This window comes from Oncorhynchus clarkii, chromosome 2 (genome assembly GCF_045791955.1).
Source record: "Oncorhynchus clarkii lewisi isolate Uvic-CL-2024 chromosome 2, UVic_Ocla_1.0, whole genome shotgun sequence".
NCBI classification, from domain to species: domain Eukaryota; kingdom Metazoa; phylum Chordata; class Actinopteri; order Salmoniformes; family Salmonidae; genus Oncorhynchus; species Oncorhynchus clarkii.
In genome coordinates, this window is record NC_092148.1 from 88,393,446 (window position 1) to 88,417,399 (window position 23,954).

The 23,954-nt window shown below is 42.2% G+C and overlaps 1 protein-coding gene across 1 annotated transcript in view; it reads left to right on the top strand.

The window, feature by feature from the left end:
* Window positions 1-16,657, top strand: part of LOC139375932 (FYVE, RhoGEF and PH domain-containing protein 6-like) — a 31,526-nt gene extending 14,869 nt beyond the window's left edge. The window contains exons 5-20 of the mRNA XM_071117907.1: window positions 540-691; window positions 1,161-1,317; window positions 1,507-1,594; window positions 4,367-4,417; window positions 4,644-4,702; window positions 4,797-4,868; window positions 5,458-5,526; window positions 8,904-8,987; window positions 9,184-9,263; window positions 11,582-11,684; window positions 11,882-12,028; window positions 12,336-12,438; window positions 13,218-13,312; window positions 13,530-13,658; window positions 14,065-14,222; window positions 14,716-16,657. Of these exons, the coding sequence (XP_070974008.1) occupies window positions 540-691; window positions 1,161-1,317; window positions 1,507-1,594; window positions 4,367-4,417; window positions 4,644-4,702; window positions 4,797-4,868; window positions 5,458-5,526; window positions 8,904-8,987; window positions 9,184-9,263; window positions 11,582-11,684; window positions 11,882-12,028; window positions 12,336-12,438; window positions 13,218-13,312; window positions 13,530-13,658; window positions 14,065-14,222; window positions 14,716-14,752 (1,584 nt within the window). The 3' untranslated portion in view covers window positions 14,753-16,657. The remainder of the gene's footprint in view (window positions 1-539; window positions 692-1,160; window positions 1,318-1,506; window positions 1,595-4,366; window positions 4,418-4,643; window positions 4,703-4,796; window positions 4,869-5,457; window positions 5,527-8,903; window positions 8,988-9,183; window positions 9,264-11,581; window positions 11,685-11,881; window positions 12,029-12,335; window positions 12,439-13,217; window positions 13,313-13,529; window positions 13,659-14,064; window positions 14,223-14,715) is intronic.
* Window positions 16,658-23,954: the final 7,297 nt, after the last annotated feature.

Below are 23,954 nucleotides of genomic sequence, written 5' to 3' on the forward strand. Positions count from 1 at the left end.
GCTCCCTGCCACAGGGCCTGGGCCCCTTACAGCCAATCTACAGGAGCTCCCTGCCACAGGGCCTGGGCCCCTTTACAGCCAATCTACAGGAGCTCCCTGCCACAGGGCCTGGGCCCCTTACAGCCAATCTACAGGAGCTCCCTGCCACAGGGCCTGGGCCCCTTACAGCCAATCTGGTGCGGAATGTGTTGTAATCTGTAGTAAGCACTGTGCCTCATCCTCCCCTCCCCTCCTGCTACCCTCTACTCTTTAAGGACTGGGGGTGTGTGTGTGTGGGGGGGGGGGGGGGTTCCTGGAAACAGGGCTATAATGGAAGACTGTTTAGTATAGAGGTCAGAGGTCGAGGATGACTCGTCCTTCCGATCTAAAGTGAACTGAAATGTTCGCAGTTTAGAATGTTTGATGGGATTGTAGCCGAACACTTTTCTGTGTTCTCTAAAAAGAATAGCCACGATATACAGACTCATGCTGTCTGTGTCTGTGTGGTGTGTTGCCTGTCTGTCTCTCCCTCTGACCCGTCTATCCCTCTCCCCCTACAGGACTTCCGTGACGCGGTGGCGAAGGCTTCGCGTCCGAGTGGGAAGCCTATTATAGAGGAGGCTATTCTGAACCAGATCCTGTACTATCTGCCCCAGCTCTACGAACTGAACCAGGACCTGCTCAGAGAGCTGGAGGACAGGGTCGCCCAGTGGTACTGTACTAATTTAGAACAATCTAATTTTCACAGTACCGTGCCAACCTGAACCGATCTGTGCTGGAACGGACGGTATGTTTTCGTATGGTCCTTTCCAGAAAGGTTCCGATATCTGTAGGGGGTGCATAACCAGGTCACCTCAGTACAGCTCGTCTTTGATTGACTCTGTAGTGTGAAAAGGGTGTAATTCAGAATGAATCAAATTAATAGAATGAATCAATTCCTATGACCAGAGCCACCACTAACTGATCTCCATCAACATCCCTTTAATTAATCATGACGAAGGAATTACACCTACATAAATCACTATCAGTCCTGAGGTAAACCACACATCAAAATCACGTGGTAAATCTAAGCTTGACTGGCTAAATGTTGCATCTCTCACCAATCCTGTGATCGCTCTGACTGAAATAAATCAGAGACTCCATCTCTCTCTCAATGTCTGAGCCCTTGTTTCATTGATCAGGGATGAACGTGGTCGTCTAGCTGACATCTTTGTGAAGAAAGGGCCTTATCTGAAGATGTATTCCACATACATCAGAGAGTTTGACAAGAATGTGGCCCTACTAGACGAGCATAGCAGGAAGAATCCAGCCTTCGCTGCAGTGGTGCGGGAATTCGAGGTAAACCGTCTCACTGGGTCAACCCGTTTTGGTGCGTTGTTGCTTGAAGGCGTTGTTTGTGATATGCTTTCTTTGTGGGTGTTGATGTTTGTGTGTGTGTGTGTGTGTGTGTGCTTGGCTTTCTGTCTGTGCATGTTTGTGTCTGCTAGTGTGTGTTGTAAATAATGTTTTTCTGACTCTGTGTCTCAGGCTGGTCCTCGCTGTGCCAGTCTGGCTCTGAGGCATTACCTGCTGAAGCCTGTTCAGAGGATCCCTCAGTATCAGATGCTGCTCACAGGTAAACTGCAACAGAGTGTGTGGTTATTTTGGGCCGTGTTCCTGGACACAGTCCTGGACAATGTCAGGATTAGACTATTACTATTCAAATGTGCACAGAGAGATGTAACAAGATTGCTAAATCATTGCACATAATTACCGTAAACAACTCCTCCCACATTTTCATCGGTAAGACGAGCAAATTCAGGCATGACATGCCAGCAACAAATGCAGCCACTAAGTATATCTGACCAAATTATGAAAGACAATCATTGTAATTTTGAGTGTGGAAGAGGTGAAAAAATTGTTGTTTATCAACAATGACAAGCCACCTGGGTCTGACAACTTGGATGGAAAATTACTATAGGGAAGGACATCCAACAAGCACAGCGCTTACACAAATGACTGATGATTGGCTCAGAGAAAATTGATGATAAAAAGATTGTGGGAGCTGTTTTGTTAGACTTCAGTACGGCTTTAGACATTATCGATCGTAGTCTGCTGGTGGGAAAAACATATGTGTTATGGCTTTACACCCCCTGCTATATTGTGGATAAAGAGTTACCTGTCTAACAGAATACAGAGGGTGTTCTTTAATGGAAGCCTCTCCAACATAATCCAGGTAAATTCAGGCATTCCACAGGGCAGCTGTCTAGGCCCCTTACTTTTTCAGTCTTTACTAACAACATGCTTTGAGTAAAGCCAGTGTGTCCATGTACGCGGATGATTCAACACTATACACGTCAGCTACTACAGCAACTGAAATGACTGCAACATTTAACAAAGAGCTGCAGTTAGTTTCAGAATGGGTGGCTAGAAATAAGTTAGTCCTAAATATTCTATATAAATATTTCTAAAACTAAAAAGCATTGTATTTGGGACAAATCATTCACTAAACCCTAAACCTCAACTAAATCTTGTAATGAATAATGTGGAAATTGAGCAAGTTGAGATTACTAATCTGCTTGTAGTAACCCTGGATTGTTAACTGTCATGGCCAAAACATATTGATGCAGTAGTAGATAAGATGGGGAGAAGTCTGTCCATAATAAAGCGCTGCTCTGCCTTAACAACAATATCAACAAGGCAGGTCCTACAGGCCCTAGTTTTGTTGCACCTGGACTACTGTCCAGTCGCCACATAGAGGGACTTAGGAACATTTAGAATTGGCTCAGAACAGGGCAGCAAGGCTGGCCCTTCAATGTACACAGAGAGCTAACATTAATAATATGAACGTAAATCTCTCATGGCTCAAAGTGGAAGAGAGATTGACTTCATCACTACTTGTTTTTGTAAGAAGTGTTGACATGCTGAATGCACCGAAATGTCTGTTTTTAAATGACTAGCATACAGCTTGGACACTTATGCATACCCTACGAGACATGCCACCAGAGGTCTCTTCACAGTCTCCAAGTCCAGAACAGACTATGGGAGGCGAACAGTACTACATAGAGCCATGACTACATGGAACTCTATTCCACAGTACTACATAGAGCCATGACTACATGGAACTCTATTCCACAGTACTACATAGAGCCATGACTACATGTAACTCTATTCCACAGTACTACATAGAGCCATGACTACATGGAACTCTATTCCACAGTACTACATAGAGCAGTGACTACATGGAACTCTATTCCACAGTACTACATAGAGCCGTGACTACATGGAACTCTATTCCACAGTACTACATAGAGCCGTGACTACATGGAACTCTATTCCACAGTACTACATAGAGCCGTGACTACATGGAACTCTATTCCACAGTACTACATAGAGCCGTGACTACATGGAACTCTATTCCACAGTACTACATAGAGCCGTGACTACATGGAACTCTATTCCACAGTACTACATAGAGCCGTGACTACATGGAACTCTATTCCACAGTACTACATAGAGCCATGACTACATGGAACTCTATTCCACAGTACTACATAGAGCCGTGACTACATGGAACTCTATTCCACAGTACTACATAGAGCCATGACTACATGGAACTCTATTTCACATCAGGTAACTGATGCCATCAGTACAATCAGATTTTAAAAACAGATAAAAATACACGTTATGGAACAACGGGACTGTGAAGAGACACACACACACACAGGTACAGACACGCATACACATAATAAGACACACACACGTACATATTGATTTTGTGTTGTAGATGTGTGGTAGTGGTGGAGTAGCGGCCTGAGGGAACACACTTAATATGTTGTGAAAGGTGTTATGAAATCGAATGTCATGTAATATTTTAAATTGTATATAATTGCCTTAGTGGTGCTGGACCCCAGCAAGAGTAGCTGCTGGGATCCTTAATAAATACAAATTATTTGAGGGAACTGTGCGAATTTGTGAAGTAAGCTAAATGGTGTCACGTCGCCCTCTACTGGTCAGAGACGTTCAAAACATGTCGAGAATTTTCCAGCTACTCCTCAAGCCACTCGTACTCGGATTTTGAAGCGCGGTCCAAATCTGATTTGATGACATAACGAGCTTTAACATGCCAGAGGGCTTAGCATCGCACGAGACTAATGTGAAAAAATCCCTTTCACCACGTCACTCTTGTATAATTCCATTTCACAAGCACCTTTTTGGTTGTTGTATATCAGGATTTTCACAGTCCCAATTGCATTACAGGAATTTCCTGTACAATTCAAGGCACTTGTCCTGCGTGGTAACAAAGGCACCTGTATTGACCTATTGAACTGCCGATTGGCCGTTCCTAGTGTAGCATCATTGGATAGAGTATGTTTTTAATGTTCTCTAAAATGGTGTGTCATTTCAGACTACCTGAAGAACCTGTCTCCAGACTCGGCAGATTACAAAGACACACAAGGTGAAGCAAAACACTTGGTATCATGGTCAAGGATGTCCTCTGCATAAAATCATTCTGAGACTTATTCCCCTCAAAAGCACAGGGTCTCCACATTTACTGTAGAGAGCAGGACAAACGTAGTAGCTGTAATAAGACGAAAGTGAACCAGGAAGTCTGGGGGGTTAAATGTGTTTATATTAGTAATATAATAGTAGCCTAATCCCTGTATCTCCATATCCACCCACAGCTGCTCTGGGCATCGTAAAGGAGGTGGCCAACCATGCCAATGACATCATGAAACAGGGGGTGAGATGGAAGAACATTGTTTTAATTCACTGCCTTTATGACCGTACCTGTGGTGGAATATTCACTTTTATTTATTGGATATCTTTTCTCTCAGGATAACTTCCAGAAGCTGATTCAGGTTCAGTGCCGTCTGAACGGACACCATGAGATCGTCCTGCCTGGGAGGGTGGGTATCAGCAGGGACCTCCCTGGCTCACTGAGAGGAATTTGGGTTTTTCATTGATTATGGATTGGCTTCTAAAGAGTTAAATTACTGGTGTCTGATGTGTTACTGAAAGAGTTAAATCACTGATGTGTGGTGTGTTAGTGAAAGAGTTAAATCACTGGTGTCTGATATGTTACTGAAAGAGTTAAATCACTGGTGTCTGGTGTGTGGTGTGTTACTGAAAGTTAAATCACTGGTGTCTGATGTGTGGTGTGTTAGTGAAAGAGTTAAATCACTGGTGTCTGATGTGTGGTGTGTTACTGAAAGAGTTAAATCACTGGTGTCTGATATGTGGTGTGTTACTGAAAGAGTTAAATCACTGGTGTCTGATGTGTGGTGTGTTACTGAAAGAGTTAAATCACTGGTGTGTGGTGTGTTACTGAAAGAGTTAAATCACTGGTGTCTGATGTGTGGTGTGTTAGTGAAAGAGTTAAATCACTGTTGTCTGATGTCTGATGTGTTAGTGAAAGAGTTAAATCACTGGTGTCTGATGTCTGATGTGTTACTGAAAGAGTTAAATCACTGGTGTCTGATGTGTGGTGTGTTCCAGGTGTTCCTGAAAGAGGGTGTTCTGATGAAGCTCTCCAGGAAGGTCATGCAGCCCAGGATGTTCTTCCTGGTGAGTAGGAAACAAAATTAGCCTTTCTTAATTTGACTCGTTCTGATAGTGCCTTCTGATTCGTCCCTACTGAACACTACCCAGCTGTGTCTCCTTCCTTTCTCCCACCACATGTATCGGATCACGAGATCTAATTATAGCCATGGGAAGTACGGGTGCCCCCCCCCGCCCCCCCACACAAAATGACTCCTGTATGAGCGGACTAAAATAGTCGTCAGCAGTGTGGGAAGAAAAGATTATCTTCGCACCTCCACCCCATCTTCCCTCGGCCATAAGTCTGATACCAACAGGCTCAGAGACAGTTTCTATCTACAAGCCATCAGACTACTGAACACTTGAACTGCACTGACCACCTGCTCTGACTCTCCACACCTTAGCACGCATGCACTCACTAACACACACACACAGATACACACACTACACCACACACACACTGAGTATACCAAACATTAGGAACTCCCCTTTTGCCATCAGAACAGCCTCAATTCACCGGGGGCATAGACTCTACAAGGTGTTGAAAGCGTTCCACAGGGATGCTGGCCCATGTTGACTCCAATGCTTCCCACAGTTGTGTCAAGTTGGCTGGATGTTCTTTGGGTGGTGGACCATTCTTGATACACACAGGAAACTGTTGTGTGAAAAAGCCAGCGGTTTTGCAGTTCTTAACACAGGTGCACCTGGCATCTCCTACCGGTGGGCCTGGCATCTCCTACCGGTGCGCCTGGCATCTCCTACCGGTGGGCCTGGCATCTCCTACCGGTGGGCCTGGCATCTCCTACCGGTGGGCCTGGCATCTCCTACCGGTGGGCCTGGCATCTCCTACCGGTGGGCCTGGCATCTCCTACCATACTGTACCCCATTCAAAGGCACCTCACTTTTGTCTTGCCCGTTCGACCTTTGAATGGCACACATACACAATCCATGTCTCAAGACTTACAAATCCTTCTTTAACTCGTTTCCTCCCAATCTACACTGATTTGAAGTTGCTTTTACAAGTGACATCAATAAGGGATCATAGCTTTCACCTGGTCAGTCTACAGTACCGTTGGAAAGTATTCAGACCCCTTGACTTTTTCCACATTTTGTTACGTTACAGCCTTATTCTAAAATGGATTAAATAGATTTTTTTCAGCAATCTACACACAATACCCCATAATGACATCACAATACCCCATAATGACATCACAATACCCCATAATGACATCACAATATCCCATAATGATATCACAATATCCCATAATGATATCACAATACCCCATAATGACAAAGCGAAAACAGGTTTTTAGAAATGTGTGCAAATTTATATTTGCAAAGTATTCAGACTCTTTGCTATGAGACTCGAAATTGAGCTCAGGTGCGTCCTGTTTCCATGGATCATCCTTGATGTTTTTACAACTTGATTGGAGTCCACCTGTGGTAATTTCAATTGAGTGGACATGATTTGGAAAGGCACACACCTGTCTATATAACATCCCATAGTTGACAGTGCATGTCAGAGCAAAAACCAAGCCATGAGGTCGAAGGAATTGTCCGTGGAGCTCCGAGACAGGATTGTGTCGAGGCACAGATCTGGGGAAGGGTACCAAAAAATGTCTGCAGCATTGAAGGTCCCTAAGAACACAGTGGCGTCCGTCATTCTTAAATTGAAGAAGTTTGGAACCACTAAGACTCTTCCTAGAGCTGGCCTTCCGGCCAAACTGAGCAATCGGGGGGAATGGGCCTTGGTCAATGAGGTGACCGCTGGTCACTCTGACAGAGCTCTAGAGTTCCTCTGTGGAGATGGGATAAACTATCAGAAGTACAACCATCTCTGCAGCACTCCACCAATCAGGCCTTTATGGTAGAGTGGACAGACAGAAGCCACTACTCAGTAAAAGGCACATGACAGCCCGCTTGGAGATTGCCAAAAGGCACCCAAAGACTCTCAGAGCATGATGAACAAGATTCTCTGGTCTGATGAAACCAAGATTGAACTCTTTGGCCTGAATGCCAAGCGTCACGTCTGGAGGAAACCTGGCACCATCCCTATGGTGAAGCACGGTGGTGGAAGCATCATGCTTTGGGGATGTTTTTCAGCGACAGGGACTGGGAGACTAGTCAGGATTGAGGCAAAGATGAACGGAGCAAAGTACAGAGAGATCCTTGATGAAAACCTGCTCCAGAGCGCTCAGGACCTCAGACTGGGGCGAAGGTTCACCTTCCAACAGGACAACGACCCTAAGCACACAGCCAAGACAACGCAGGAGTGGCTTCGGGACAAGTCTCTGAATGTCCTTGAGTGGCTCAGCCAGAGCCCGGACTTGAACCCGATAGAACATCTCTGGAGAGACCTGAAAATAGCTGTGCAGCAACGCTCCCCATCCAACCTGACAGAGCTTGAGAGGATCTGCAGAGAAGAATGGGAGAAACTCCCCAAATACAGGTGTGTCAAGCTTGTAGCGTCATACCAAAGAAGACTTCGAGTCTGTAATCACTGCCAAAGGTGCTTCAACAAAGTACTGAGTAAAGGGTCTGAATACTTATATAAATGTGATATTTCAGTTTTTTTTTATTTTTTATAAATTAGCAAAAATGTATTGATGAGGAACATAAAGGCTGTAAAAAAAATTGTGGAAGGGGTCTGAATACTTTCCAACAGCAGTGTATCTCATGGAAGGTGTCTATGTATACTCAGTGAAATTCAAGCTACACATCACAACTGCTGCTTCCAGACTCTTATTATTGTTATTATTATTATTGCTAAATACTGCACAATTTAAACACTACCCCCCCCCCCCCCCCCCACCCCCCCCCACCCCACCCAATCCCCCCTTCTCCAAAGGACGTGTAAATATTGGACTATAAACTGTGCTTTCCTGTATTATACTTATGGGAAAAAATATATATTCTACTGAGACATTTAATTTACATTCTTATATTTTATTGGTTCTTATTGTTGTTGCATTGTTGAGAAGGAACCTGCATGTGAGCACGGAAGCCTAGGGCATGTAAGGAACCTGCATGTGAGCACGGAAGCCTAGGGCATGTAAGGAACCTGCATGTGAGCACGGAAGCCTAGGGCATGTAAGGAACCTTCATGTGAGCACGGAAGCCTAGGGCATGTAAGGAACCTGCATGTGAGCACGGAAGCCTAGGGCATGTAAGGAACCTGCATGTGAGCACGGAAGCCTAGGGCATGTAAGGAACCTGCATGTGAGCACGGAAGCCTAGGGCATGTAAGGAACCTGCATGTGAGCACGGAAGCCTAGGGCATGTAAGGAACCTGCATGGTGGACGCCGTATACCATGTTTATCCTGACCAGATGACTAATAAAACTTTAAACTCTCGAGTGTTGATGAGCGATTCCAATGAATGCATGTGTTTTTTTTTTAACCAGTTCAACGACACGTTGCTGTACACCACACCTGTTCAATATGGCCAGTTCAAACTCAACAACATGCTGTCTCTGGCTGGGATGAAGGTGAGAGCTCGTCAACTGTGTCTGAAATGGTACCCTATTCCCTATATAGTGCACTAATTCTGGCCAGAGCCACATAAAGCAGTAGAGATACATTTCAGATGAGTTTATATAGCTTTAAATGTTCCACAACAAAACCATGTTATTTCTCTGATAATAGAGCTTGTAATAGTTATGTTAAAAATGAATGTAATTGCAGGTCAGCAAGCCCAGCCAAGAGGCCTTTCAGAATGAGCTGACCATTGAGAGTGTGGAACGCTCCTTCATACTCTCTGGCAGGTGAGAACCGGTCACAATATAGAGCAAGTTGTAATGCTTCATATTTAAGCAATAGGGTCTGAGGGAGTGTGGTTTATACCACGGCTAAGGGCTGTTCTTATGCACGATGCAACGCGGAGTGCCTGGATACAGCCCTTAGCCGTGGTATATTGGCCATATATCACAAACCTCCGAGGTGCCTTATTGCTATTATAAACTGGTTATCAACGTAATTAGAGCAGTAAAAATAAATGTTTTGTCATACACTCCCTGTCAGCCAATCAGCATTCAGGGCTTGAGCCACCCAGGTTATAATACTGATTATATGCATGTATGAAGCTATTTAATCTCTTATAAAAGGGATTATTGAACATGGCTGGCGGCATTTAGTCAGGATCGGTATGAGATTATTATAAGACATTATAACAGGGTTCATACATTGTTATGACTAGGGCACATGACCCTTTAGTCTCTAAGCTCTGATGCTGCTGGTCATTAGTCGTCTACCAAACTTGCTAACTGCCTGATACTCAGCACTCTATTGTCCTCCTAATCACAATGACATCAATGCAAATGTTTTCGAAAATCTAATCAAACACTTCATGAGAGCCCATGAGCTCGTGTTGCGCAACATTTCTATAGGCTATGCAATTGCGCGAGAAAACAGAGTGATGGCCTCTATTAAAAAGAGGAGGACCCCATCAGCTTTCTATAGGGTAGGTCTACTACATTTATTTCTCAGCTTTCCTAATATTTACCATCATGCTTATATTTACAATAGGAGTATAGCCTACCTGGCTGGCATGAAAATAAACCACTGGAAAAGCATCCTTCATTCGCTATTTAAGTGCATAGATGACAGGTATTTTTCCCTGGTGCCCCTGTTTCAATACAGGTGCATGATAATGGTCCATTCTAATTCAAAACAAATGTCACACATACTATATTATTTGGTATATTTTAAGACCATATTAAATTAAGAATAGTCTGATGGGTGACAATATTAGCCTATCACGTGTGAATGATATATTATCACTTGTAAATGATGCCCATCATAAGAAACAATGCCTTCGAAATACAGTCACACACCTCAGGTAGCCCAGCCCATATTATAATAAGGTTTGTAATCACTAAAGTGACCAAATAACTTCTTAAAATTAAGCACATTAATCCACTTTACAAGGGGTGTAGAGCCTAACTTGTATTTATAAGCAGTGGGTGAGTTTCAAGTTTAGGGAAGATCATTTTCACCATAAAAATGCACCCTTTTATAATAAAAGCATTACCTGCATAATTGTATTTGCGGTCACTTTTGATAATGGTGTTTTTCCCGCTAAATTTATAGCACAACCATGTGCGCATTGCTGCCCCTATAATGTGAAATAATAGCCTAATAGTTTATCAACATGTTATTCTAAACGTTCTAATCTGTTGAGTCAGCCACATTGCATAAAACAGACCCGATCACGTGACGGAGAGCGGTGTGAGTGAGAGACGTTTCAGATTGCGCAGAGAAGGGCTTGTCAAGTACTTGTCAAATTGTGAATGATAGACTATTGGCGTGTGTACAGCCTGCGCAAAAAAACTAAGTAGAGCTCATGACTTCCAAGCGACTTTTTTCCAAATCATCAGTCTCATCACGCAGCCTTTACAACGTATTACAAATCAAAACATATAGCCCAACGTTTGTAGAGCAACTAAAGTAACCGCTCAACACAGAATAGCCGCATGTGTTCACTCCCTCAAATCGTTTGGAGAAAATATGCTTTCTATTTTATTCAGCTTTATTCAGTTGTATTCTTCATACTATAAAATATTATAAATTATAAGCAAATCTTGTCTGCTAAATGAACTAGTGTAGCCCACAGCAATTTGGCATAGCCACATCGGGACCTAACTTTAGGACAACTCAGAGTATGCTATTATTTTTTGGTGAAATAGACTACGTTTTCTTCATATCATGCTTCTTTAGACTTGCCTAAAATAATGGATTTATTGTGAAGGTGTAGGCTATATTACATTGATTTATTAACCTATAATCCTTTATTAAAAAGTATATGTGCGGAAGCCAGGAGTTGCTAAATGTGTTTATGTTAATTAAAGGTAAATTACCGTGACACCGAGAGTTATTTGCTTGACAATCACTGGCTGATGAAATTTCGTGACCACCACAGCCCTAATTACAACAATTATTTTAAATAATTGTAACTACATAATAATACATTAAACCTGCTGGCCTAGTATTAGTGTTACCCATCTATTTAACCTTGCTTTAAACAATGATTTAATGTCGGAGTTCAGCAGTAGTCACTGTCTGACACGGTCTTCTTCTACTGTAGTTCTGCGGTTGAGAGAGATGATTGGCTGGAGGCCATCTCCACAGCGATCAATGACTACACCAGGAAGAAGATTTCCTTCATCTCCAGCAAGACTCTGGAGGAGGTAGTGATGACACAATTATAGCACGTTATAAGGGGATCGTACATGACAAGCGTTACGATGCATTATAACTGTGTCATAGTGCATTATACCTGCAGGCTTTGAATAAGATATTACATAGGGTTGAGATGGGGAGAAGACAGAGTTCTATTTCTCACAAATTGGGCAATAAAGTCTATTCTGTTCTATTCTATGTGCAGACTGGGTCTGAGGACAGTGTCAGGGGGGCCCCTTTGGGTTCTAAAGCCCCTATCTGGATCCCAGACCCAAGGGCCACCATGTGTATGGTCTGTACCTGTGAGTTCACCCTCACCTGGAGACGACACCACTGCCGAGCCTGTGGAAAGGTGATGGGTACAAATTAAATAGACTATTAAGAACATTTGAAATAAAACATCATTATAATGTATCGCTATGGATGAGGGGCATCTTCCACTGGGACCACAGAACATACAGTATGCCTCAGTGGGTTTAAGTATTTCACACACAATCATTAAGAAAAGCTGTACCGTTTGGTTTATGTTTGTGGGTATGCAGTAGATATAATGTCATTGCAAATATGGCACACTCTAGAATGCCGTTCAAGCCAATCAGAAAGGAGTATTCAACAATCCCGTCGTGGTATAGTAATTCATGTTTGTATACCATCTATAGGTGGTGTGCCAGTCCTGCTCCTCCAACAAACACTGTCTGGAGTATCTGAAGAACCAGCTGGCCAGAGTGTGTGATCAGTGCTTTATTGTACTACAGCAGAGAAGTAAGATGTGTGTGTGTGTGTGTGTGTGTCTGTGTGTGTGTGTGTGTGTCTGTGTGTTAAAGAACCAGCTGGCCATAGTGTGCGATCATAGCCAGCAGAGGCGTAAGGCCTGTCTCCATGTAACACACTGGTACACAGTAGAGGGCCCACTGCCCTAGCCTCTATCTTGTTGTGTTCACGCCATACGAGATGAGGCTACCACTGGCCAGTCTGACAGTGATTTGCTTCTTTGTTCACTTTGAGTCACCGTGATCATCTGTTAATTGTCAGGGCTCCCACCACAGTATACTATGACAATAAACGTCTAATTTGCTGCATTAGCAATGTATCTCAACACAAGACATGCAGGTGATAAACCAAATAGAACAGCAGATTCAGAAGCCATTTTTTACAGATTAACACAAGTACCTGCTAAGGTATCTCCAACAATGACGTGATGTCAATAAATGATGGATTGGCTTTTAATATGTAATAACATTCTTGATGGGAAAAAAAATCCTATGTGTCGTTTTAATCAGAAAAGTGACTCGCCCCCCCCCACACACACACACAATTTTAACATGGCAATGATTTATTTCAAAGTTAATCAGGGGGAGTACATGATCAGTAAATCATTAGATGGACATCAGTACAGATTAGAATAGATCTTGCTTCCAAACAGTGGTTCATTGATTGATTAGTTTACTTTATTAGATGAAATAAATCCATGCAGAAGAACACTATACATTTTGGTCTCGGTGATTATGGACGCATCTTTTATCCGATTCCCTTTTTTCCAGGTGAAAAGGACCTGTCTGCCACTCTCTCCCCTGGTGGAAAATCCTCCTTTGCTTTCGCCAGGAAAACAAAGAAGATCCCTGCTGCCCTCAAGGAGGTGACTCGTCTACCACTCTAAAGTTCAATCAGAGTCGTTCGTTAGGGGCACAGTGACATCGTAGGAAACCGTTTCATCATGGAAAATGAGCATTTCACGTTCAGATATCTCCCCGGTTCAGACTGTTTTCATTTAATTCGGTGCCCATTTGAACACGACCAATGTGTTACTGATGATTTAGTCAGTGACGTTATCCAATGATCTTTGCTGTTTTCAGGTGTCAGCGAACACAGACAACTCGTCTATGAGTGGTTACCTGCAGAGGTCAAAGGGCAATAAGAAGCAGGGGAAGAGGCTTTGGTTCGTCATCAAGAACAAAGTCCTGTATACGTACGCTGCCAGTGAGGTAGGTGCTGCCGTAGAATGTATTGTAAATACATCTGATCAAGATGTTGTGACAAAGACTTTCTCCATGTTTTCTACACCTGTTACTCACATAACACTCATGCCTCTGCTATTCTATATTTTGAGACAGTATTTCAGTTCTGTTCTGCTATAGGTTTTTTTTTAAATATGAAAAAGACAACTGTGTTTGAGTTTAATTCACCAAAATCCAACTTCCGTCTCTTTCTCCTGTCTCTCTCTCTCTCCTGTCTCCTGTCTCCTGTCTCTCTCTCTCTCTCTCTCTCCTGTCTCTCCTGTCTCTCCTGTCTCTCTCTCCTGTCTCTCCTGTCTCTCCTGTCTCTCTCTCACTCTCCCGTCTCTCCTGTCTCTCCTGTCTCTCTCCTGTCTCTCTCTCCTGTCTGTCATAGGACGTGGCAGCGTTAGAGAGCCAGCCATTGCTGGGCTTCATGTTGAAAGAGGAGGAAGAAGGGGCAGGACTGCCAGTTCAGAAGCAACAGTTCAAGCTCTATCACAAAAACACTCTGCATTACATTTTCAAGGCAGATGACAGCCAAACTGCCCAAAGGTAGAGTACAGAAGGATTTGAATGCCAATCATATGATGCTGATTCATTGAATATATTAGATCTTTTTTATATGTTTTAATACATACATAAGGGAGCTCCAGCCGGTGACGCCTCCAAATACAATTGAAGAAAACCATCAAGGAAAAAGCTTATTTCCATTGTGGTCCTTTTGAAGAGTGAAGGGAGGGGATGCAACAAGGTTATTGATTCCAGAGTTATGGATTTAAGGGCTGGGGAGATGAGCTATAAGCGGTAGTACTTCACTTTACCTCTAAGAGTTATTTATTTACCCCTTATTGTACCAGGAAAGTTGACTGAGAACACATTCTCATTTACAGCAACGACCTGGGGAATAGTTACCGGGGAGAGAGTTTACCTGAACCTAATATTGCAGCTTCTCTATAGGATACATATTTGTTCCCGCTTGAAGACATACACATACTTCCCAGCCGAAACAGTCCGCCTACTAACGGTGTTATTTTGTCTTTGACAGGTGGATAGATGCGTTCAAGGAAGCTATGGTGCTCTAACCATCATTCTCTGTACCTGCAGTCAATGAACTGTACCTAAAGCAGTGACGTTACGAAGGTGTGGCCGTGTCACTGTATGACGATGTGAATTTTGTAATTGTATTGTAATACAATTAATTATGTCTCTACTGAAAACCAATAAGAGCACAGTGGAGGCATTCATTGCTGATGCAAGCATAATACCTATATCCCCAAATGAAGGATTTCTAAGCAAAAATGAAATACACATTTTTATTGTTGATATGAAGCAGATTTTTGGGTGGGATTATGGCTCATAGAACACAGGTGGGTCGTTCCATCAATTAGGTGCCTTTTTGAGCAGTCTAACGGGGTGAAATAAAACATTTGATTTCACCTCATTTTAACATTTTATCATGAAGAGCACATGTTCAACTTCATTTAAAAAAAAAAAAAAAACATTTTCCATCTCGAGGTTGAATAAAAAATATACTATAGTATAAGTGCAAAATAAAGTAACAGGGTTGGCGATTTCATCTTTAAACAGTCATAAAACCCCTTGTGACAGGAGGATTGGAAGTTTGTTGTGTGCCACAGGGATGAGCAATTGAAAGTAAACTTCTGATTTTTGTTTTCTTTTTTTTGTTAAACATTTCTAGCCTGTCCATCTATGTGTAACAGGGTTGACATGTTATGTTCGACCCACTCACTTTTCCACTTAAAAACCCCAGAAAATGGCCAAGATTAGTAGAACCAGCTTACCTGCTTATACACTATAGTTTGAATATTAGATATTTATTTTGCAAAACAGTTAAGGAATAGTTTCACCATATTAAAATGAGAGTTCAGCTCACAATAACAGGGTTGACAAAATGAGGGACAGATTTAAATTAATCACTAATCACATTAAAATAAATACATTTTCAGAAATTACTTTGTCAAAGTAGCAAAATAACTAGAGCTTGACAATGATGGTGAAATCTTGGATAAATGTTGGGATTAAAGTGTGTTAAAATCTTCATAGTTGGTCCAAGGAGGGATGTCAAAATTCAGCATTTTTGCAATTTAGCAAGTGTTTTATTAAATGATCCATGTGCTATATATTAAAGGGCACTTCAATTTGAATTTTTATTTAACTAAGCAGTGCACTTAAGAACAAATTCTTATAGACAATGACGGCCTACCCCGGCCAAACCCTAGCCGGGACAATGCTGGGCCAATTGTGTGCCGCCCTATGGGACTCCAAATCACTTCTGGTTGTGCTACAGCTTGGAATCGAACCAGGGTCTGTCGTGACGCCTCTAGCACTGTGATGCAGTGCCTTAGACCGCTGCGCCACTCGGGAGCCCAAATTAATATAACAGGCTTTTAAAATGCAATATTTGGCCGCGATTTCTACTTAAAATGTCAGAGACGCAAAAGGCACTTATTTCGTGGAACAACCCAGGTTGTAAAGTCCTTATACATGGTTGAAGACCATATTTGGCCTTATTTTACCAATTGAAATGCCGTCAGCCCTGGAGGCTTGCACATAAGAGCTGTAGAGTTTTGTTACCGACGTGTCATTGTGTCATTTCTGGTGACATCTGCATTTTTTTAGTATTTACTTTGATTGAATATCTTATTTTAATGCATTATGCAGAACAGTCAAATAAATGTGTGGTTTTATCACAGGACTTGTTCTATGGAATGTTGTTGATTCATAAGACCTCTTTTCATCACGCCATTGCAGTTATGTCATCAGGGGGGGGGGGGGACACAACGTGAGCATAATTCACACCATTACAGCTTTATCTCAGACACTGCATTGAGTAGTACAGACATGTCTGTTTGTTTACGGCACCTGAAAAACATTAATGCATTTGTGTGTGTGGGGTGGGGGATTCACTCATGAACACATGGGCCTTTGCACTTGTTCTGTGGGAATGAATAAATCAAATCCCAACAGTTTACCTCTCAATATTCCTTTATTAGGCACTAGAGCACTCAATCCTAGTTATGAAACTCTAAAATTTTGCTATCATGGATACTGATTTGAAATAGAATATTAAATAAATCAGGTTTACATGTATTTTATATTTACTGGTCTGATTACCCTTTTCTGCACTATGTGCCTATTTTAATAAACACTTGTCGTATTTCGCTATCTTATCTCTTATACCATCAACAGTAGGCTAACGCGACAGAATTGTGGGCCTGGGACAGAATTCCTGTCTTGTTTTTTCTGACGGTGCAAACTAGGCTATTGGTTTAAAGAAAATCTCAGAGATCTCAAATTGTGGGAAGGATACTGTAGTTTGCTGGCCTAAGTGATTAGTATCAAGTTCTGAATAATCTCTCTGATTACCCGTTACTTTCAACAGTTCTCCTCACCTTTTTCCTTCGCTTGTGGACTTCAGTGCACAACACAACAGCTGTCTGTGACCAGGCAAAAAAACTTTTCCAAGCTAAAACTTCATACCATAACTGCTAACCGCTACACACAGGCTACATCGTTGTCACCATAATTAGCTAACATCATTGTCAACATAGCTACTAAAAACGAATGCGTTAGTAAACCCGCTACAATCATGCAGTACAGTGTACAGCGAGCAGTTTGGCACTTACACCGGAGGGCCCCGGTGGCAATAAATTAATACAACTAAAAGCTTACCTTGACTTGGAAGAGTTCCTGTGTTGGATAGCCTTAGCCAGCTAGCTATCATATAATCTCTCTCTGTTTGAGTAGGCTAAACTAGCTAGCTGCATTCACTAGCTTAGTAAGTGAAAGTGAAAAATACAACAAACTATAGCTAGCTAGCTCTCTCACTCTCGCTTGCGTCTCCTTTATTTTTGAAGAAATTAATTTGAGTCAACTACTCACTACATTTATGCACTGCGGTGCTAGCTAGCTGTAGCTTATACTTTCAGTACTAGATTGATTCTCTGATCCTGTGATTGGGTGAACAACATGTCAGTTCATACTGAAAGAGTTCTGATAGGTTGGAGGACGTCCTTTGGAAGTCATCATAATTACTGTGTAAGTCTATTGAAGGGGGTGAGAAGAAGAACTATAGGTGTTTACCACGTTTTGGACCCGTTCAAATGGACCTGGGCTTTCCCAACTGGACCCTTCGTGGATATACCTTTTTTTTTTTTACATAGAGACCCGTTCTGAACGGACCCGAGGACAACTAGATCCCTTCTGAACGGACCCGAGGACAGCTAGACCCATTCCGTATAGATCTGGTCAGATCCAGACCCGATCAGAGTGGGGGAAGCAGCAGAAAATTTTAATTTATTTTAAAGCTACTTTATTAACTGGAGCTGATAAAGTGCGAGAGGAGAGAGAGGCCGTACTGGGGGCGAGTGACACAGGTAGGAGGGGGGGAGAGACAGCAACCGACAAAAAGCCGACTCGTGCTATAGTAGACTAATAACTGCCGTAGCTAGGTTATTTTATTCATCATCAAATATGATTATGTAGTACCTGTTGGACTGCATCAAGCCGGGAGAAGCTAGTTAAGCTAGCTAATGCTAGCTAGCTAGGCTAACTGAGGCTGCAATGCATGTGCTTTGTCATACTACAGTTACAAATAACTACTCCATTCAGAATATTAAGTAGCAGCCTGCCTACCTGTTGGCTCTTGGTCGTTGTAGCCTATCCTTCTCCAACTTTTAATTAAGTCAATTTAATTCCATCTTCCATCGATTAGATATCCTAACTTTTGACACACAGAGGCTCTATGACTGCAACCTAATACCGCTTTGATGACTTATGATTGGCCAATGACAAGCTATTGGCCAACCACAAGCTATTGGCCAACAACAAGCTATTGGCCAACAACAAGCTATTGGCCAACAACAAGCTATTGGCCAACAACTTGCTGGATCCACAGGCTTCATGCTTGTGAAAAGCAGCAGTATAAATGATCAAATGTCTCTCTCTACTTCAGCAGTTGCATTCTGGTCTGTACGGGCCAGTTAAATTTTCACATACCCAAGACAATTCTATCAGATCCGACCAAGACCTGTGACACGCATTTAGAATTCTGGATCTGGACTCGCTCGGGTCCCGGATCGGGTCTCGGGTTTTTGGGTAAAGGTGGATCCATGAAGACCTCTAGTGAGAACCACAAGCCTCCTAGGTTTTGTATTGAAGTCAATATACCCAGAGGACGGAAACGAGCTGTCCTCCGGCTACACCATGGTGCTACCCCAGAGAGTGCTGTTGAGGCTATTGTAGACCATTGCACAACAGTGTGTGGTAATCAATTATTTGCTGACATTAATATATTTAGTATAGTTATGATTTTTTTATGTTTCACTATTTCAATTTTTATGAAATTCACTTAGGATGGTCCTCCTCTGAGGAGCCTCCACTGAATGAAAAATCAAATCTGATGTGAATTTGACAACAGCTGGATCCCTTCTAGCCATGGCCATGGGGTAGGGACATCCCAAGGATTCCGTCTAGCCCAATGATTTGTGATAGTGTAACATCTGTCCAGCGAAGACAATAAGACTGGTCTCGGCACAAGTGTAACATCTGTGATCTTACTTCGTAAATCTCTTGCCTTGTGTTTTTAAAGAAAAGACTGTCCAGCCAGCGAGGCCAGTTGATTGGTGTTTATTCTGACGATAGACACAAGGAAGCACATTACATGTGCAGGACAACAGTATAACGATGGCTGTATATTTGTGATTCGTCACTATCTTTATTTGCATCTTTCCGTTAGGGTTGCCCTACTCTGTGAAGTACGTGTGCAAAAGATCAAGTTTACAAAACGCAGTCTCGCTCCAGTGACATCAGGGATTGTTGACGTTGAGACGTGTGTTTTGCAGGTACTATTTAATGAAGCTGCCAGTTGAGGACTTGTGAGGCGTCTGTTTCTCAAACTAGACAATCTAATGTACTTATCCTCTTGCTCAGTTGTGCACCGTGGCCTCTTTCTATTCTGGTTAGAGCTAGTTTATGCTTTTATGTGAATGGAGTAGTACACAGCATTGTATGGGATCTTCAGTTTATTGGCAATTTCTTGCATGGAATAGCCTTCATTTCTCAGAACAAGAATAGAATGACGAGTTTCAGAAGAAAGGTTTTGAGCCTGTAATCGAACCCACAAATGCTGATGCTCCAGATACTCAACTAGTTTAAAGAAGGACAATTGTATTGCTTTTTAAAACCAGAACAACAGTTTTCAGCTGTGCTAACAATTGCAAAAGGGTTTTCTATCTAACAACATGCCAATGGAACACAGGAGTGATGATTGCTGATAATGGGCCTCTGTACACCTATGTAGATATTCTATAAAAAATCTGCCATTTCCAACTACAATAGTCATTTACAACATTAACAATGTCTACACTGTTTCTGATCAATTTTATGTTATTCTAATGGACAAATGTGCTTTTAAATTTTAAAAAAGGAAATTTCTAAGTGACCTCAAACTTTTGAACGGTAGTGTATATGTACAGTACCAGTCAAATTTGGACACACCTACACATTCAAGGGTTTCTTTATATTTATTATTTTCTACATTGTAGAATAATAGTGAATACGTCAAAATTACACATATGGAATCATGTAGTAACCAAAAAAGTGTTAAAGAATTTAAAATATATTTTAGATTTTTCAAAGTAGATGCTCTTTGCCTTGATGACAGCACAGTCTTCGCATTTCTCTCAACCAGCTTCATAAAGAATGCTTTTCCAATAGTCTTGAAGAAGTTCCCACGTATGCTGAGCACTTGTTGGCTGCTTTTCCTTCACTCTGCGGTCCAACTCATCCCAAACCCTTTCAATTGTGTGATGGTGGAGGCCAGGTCATCTGATACAGCACTCCATCACTCTCCTTGGTCAAATCGCCCTTACAAAGCCTGGAAGTGTGTTGGGTCATTGTCCTGTTGAAAAACAAATGATCGTCCCACTAAGTGCAAGCCAGATGGGATGGCGTATCACTGCAGAATGCTGTGGTAGCCATGCTGGTTAAGTCTGCCTTGAATTCTAAATAAATCACTGAGTGTCACCATCACACCTCTGTGCTTCACGGTGGGAACGACACACGCCGAGATCATCCGTTCATCTACTCTGTGTCTCACAAAGACACGGCGGTTGGAACCAAAAATCTCAAATTTGGACTCCACCGGTCTAACGTCCATTGCTCGTCTTTCTTGGCCCAAGCAAGTCTCTTCTTATTGGTGTCCTTTAGTAGTGGTTTCTTTGCAGCAAATCGACCATGAAGGCCTGATTCACACAGTCTCCCCTGAAAAGTTGATGTTGAGATGTGTCTGTTACTTGAACTCTGAAGCATTTATTTGGGCTGCAATTTCTGAGGCTGGTAACTCTAATTGGATAAGTTCCCAATGCAGCAGAGGTAACTCTGGGTCTTCCTTTCCTGTGGTATTCCTCATGAGAGACAGTTTCATCATTGCGCTTGATGGTTTTTGCGACTGAACTTGAAGACATTAAAGACAAGTTATTTAAATGTTTTGTATTCACTGACCTTCATGTCTTAAGGTAATGACAGACCGTTGTTTCTCTTTGCTTATTTGAGCTGTTCTTGCCATAATATGGACTTCTTATTTTACCAAATAGGGCTTTCTTCTGTATACCACCCCTAACTTTTACATCACAACGGATTGGCTCAAAAGCATTAATAAGGAAAGAAATTCCACAAATTAACTTTTAATAAAGGAACACCTGTTCATTGAAATGCATTCCAGGTGACTACCTCATGAAACTGGTTGAGAAGAATGCCAAGCGTGTGCAAAGCTATCATCAAGGCAAAGGGTGGCTACTTTGAAGAATCTAAAATATATTTGGATTTGTTTAACACTTTTTTGGTTACTACATGATTCCATGTGTTATTTGATAGTTTTGATGTCTTCACTATTATTCTACAATGTAGAAAATAGTAAAACAAATAAAAAAAACCTGGAATGAGTAGGTGTCCAAACTTTTGACTGGTACTGTATATACAGTGCAATCGTTAAGTATTCAGACCCCTTCCCTTTTTTCACATTTTAGAATAAGGCTGTAATGTATTACATTTTAAAAGGTCATCAATCTACACACATTACCCCATAATGCCGTGATTAGGAGTCCCATAGGGCGGCGCACAATTGGCCCAGCGTCATCCGGGTTAGATCGTCATTGTATATTAGAATTTGTTCTTATCTGATTTGCCTAGTCAATTAAAGGTTTAATAAATAAAGCGAAAATATGTTTTTAGAAATGTTTGCAAATTTATAAAAAATAAACAAATAAACTCAGCAGAAAAATAAACGTCCCTTTTTCAGGACCCTGTCTTTCAAAGATAATTAGTAAAAATCCAAATAACTTCACAGATCTTCGTTGTAAAGGGTTTAAACACTTTTTCCCCATGCTTGTTCAATGAACCATAAACAATTATTGAACATGCACCTGTGGAACGGTTGTTTAAACTAACAGCTTGCTGATGGTAGGCAGGTAAGGTCACAGTTATGAAAACGTAGGACACTAAAGAGGCCTTTCTACTGACTCTGAAAAACACCAAAAGAAAGATACCCAGGGTCCCTGCTCATCTGCGTGAACGTGCCTTAGGCATGCTGCAAGGAGGCATGAGGACTGCAGATGTGGCCAAGGCAATAAATTGCAATGTACATACTGTGAGACGTCTAAGACAGCGCTACAGGGAGACAGGGCGGACAGCTGATCATTTCCGCAGTGGCAGACCACGTGTAACACCTGCACAGGATCGGTACATCTGAACATCACACCTGAGGGACAGGTACAGGATGGCAACAACAACTGCCCGAGTTACACCAGGAACGCACAATCCCTCCATCAGTTCTCAGACTGTCCACAATAGGCTGAGAGAGGCTGGACTGTGGGCTTGTAGGCCTGTTGTAAGGCAGGTCCTCACCAGACATCACCGGCAACAACGTTGCCTATAGGCACAAACCCACTGTTACTGGACCAGACAGGACTGGCAAAAAGTGCTCTTCATGGACAAGTCGCGGTTTTGTCTCTCCAGGGGTGATGGTCAGATTCGCGTTCATCATCAAAGGAATGAGCGTTACACCAAGGCCTGTACTCTGGAGCGGGATTGAGGTGGAGGGTCCGTCATGGTATGGGGCGGTGTGTCACAGCATCATCGGACTGAGCGTGTCATTACAGGCAATCTCAACACTGTGCGTTACAGGGAAGACATCTTCCTCCCTCATGTGTTACCCTTCCCGTATCTCAATCCCATAGAGCACGTCTGGGACCTGTTGGATCGGAGGGCTAGGGCCATTCCCCTCAGAAATGTCTGGGAACTTGCCGGTGCCATGGTGGAAGAGTGGGGTAACATCTCACAGCAAGAACTGGCAAATCTGGTGCAGTCCATGACCCCCCCCCCCCCCCCCCTCAGGGACACATTATTCCATTTCTGTTAGTCACATGTCTGTGAGACTTGTTCAGTTTATATCTTATTTGTTGAATCTTATTTACACATGTTAACTTTGCTGAAAATAAATGCAGTTGACAGTTAGAGGACGTTTCTTTTTTGGCTGAGTTTATTATTACAATCCATAACCAGACTAGAATTGTGTTTCCTTACTTGCCGCCTCTGAGAACATTGTAATTTTTTAAATAGCCATGCAGTAGTCTGTCTCTGAACAACTGGTTATCAATATACAGTTTATCGACGAGAGCTACGCGTTTCCCTTTCAATCTATTTTCCTTAAATTAGATACAGAACTTCACGCCGTTCTGCAATTTCCTTCTGGAACTGGTCATTCATGCCAATTTTCCCTTTTACACAGGCTTTTAACCATTATTTTATCTTTAAAGAAAGTAAATTTGATAACAATTTGGCGTTCATACCTTAGTTGTAGTGGGGAAAGTAACATCAGTACTAAAAAATATATATATTTAGGGAAAATGTTACTTGCTTACGTTTGTGTAGCTTACATAACACAATTTAGAACTATGCATTAAGGGAAACGGAAAGGGGGATACCTAGTCAGTTGTACAACTGAATGCACTCAACTGAAATGTGTCTTCCGCATTTAACCCAACCCCTCTGAATCAGAGATAGAAGGATAGAAAGGATAGAGGAAGGATAGAACATTAATGCGTCAAAACGAATGTAGACGTCAATAAATGCATTTTCTATAGCTCCCAAAATATTTTACAATTGAGGAGTACCAAGATGCCTTCGATACAGCGCCCCCTGTCAGTCATCCATGGTATAAACACATCATTGGATAGCACGGACCTTTCGTCTAGCCATGCCGGT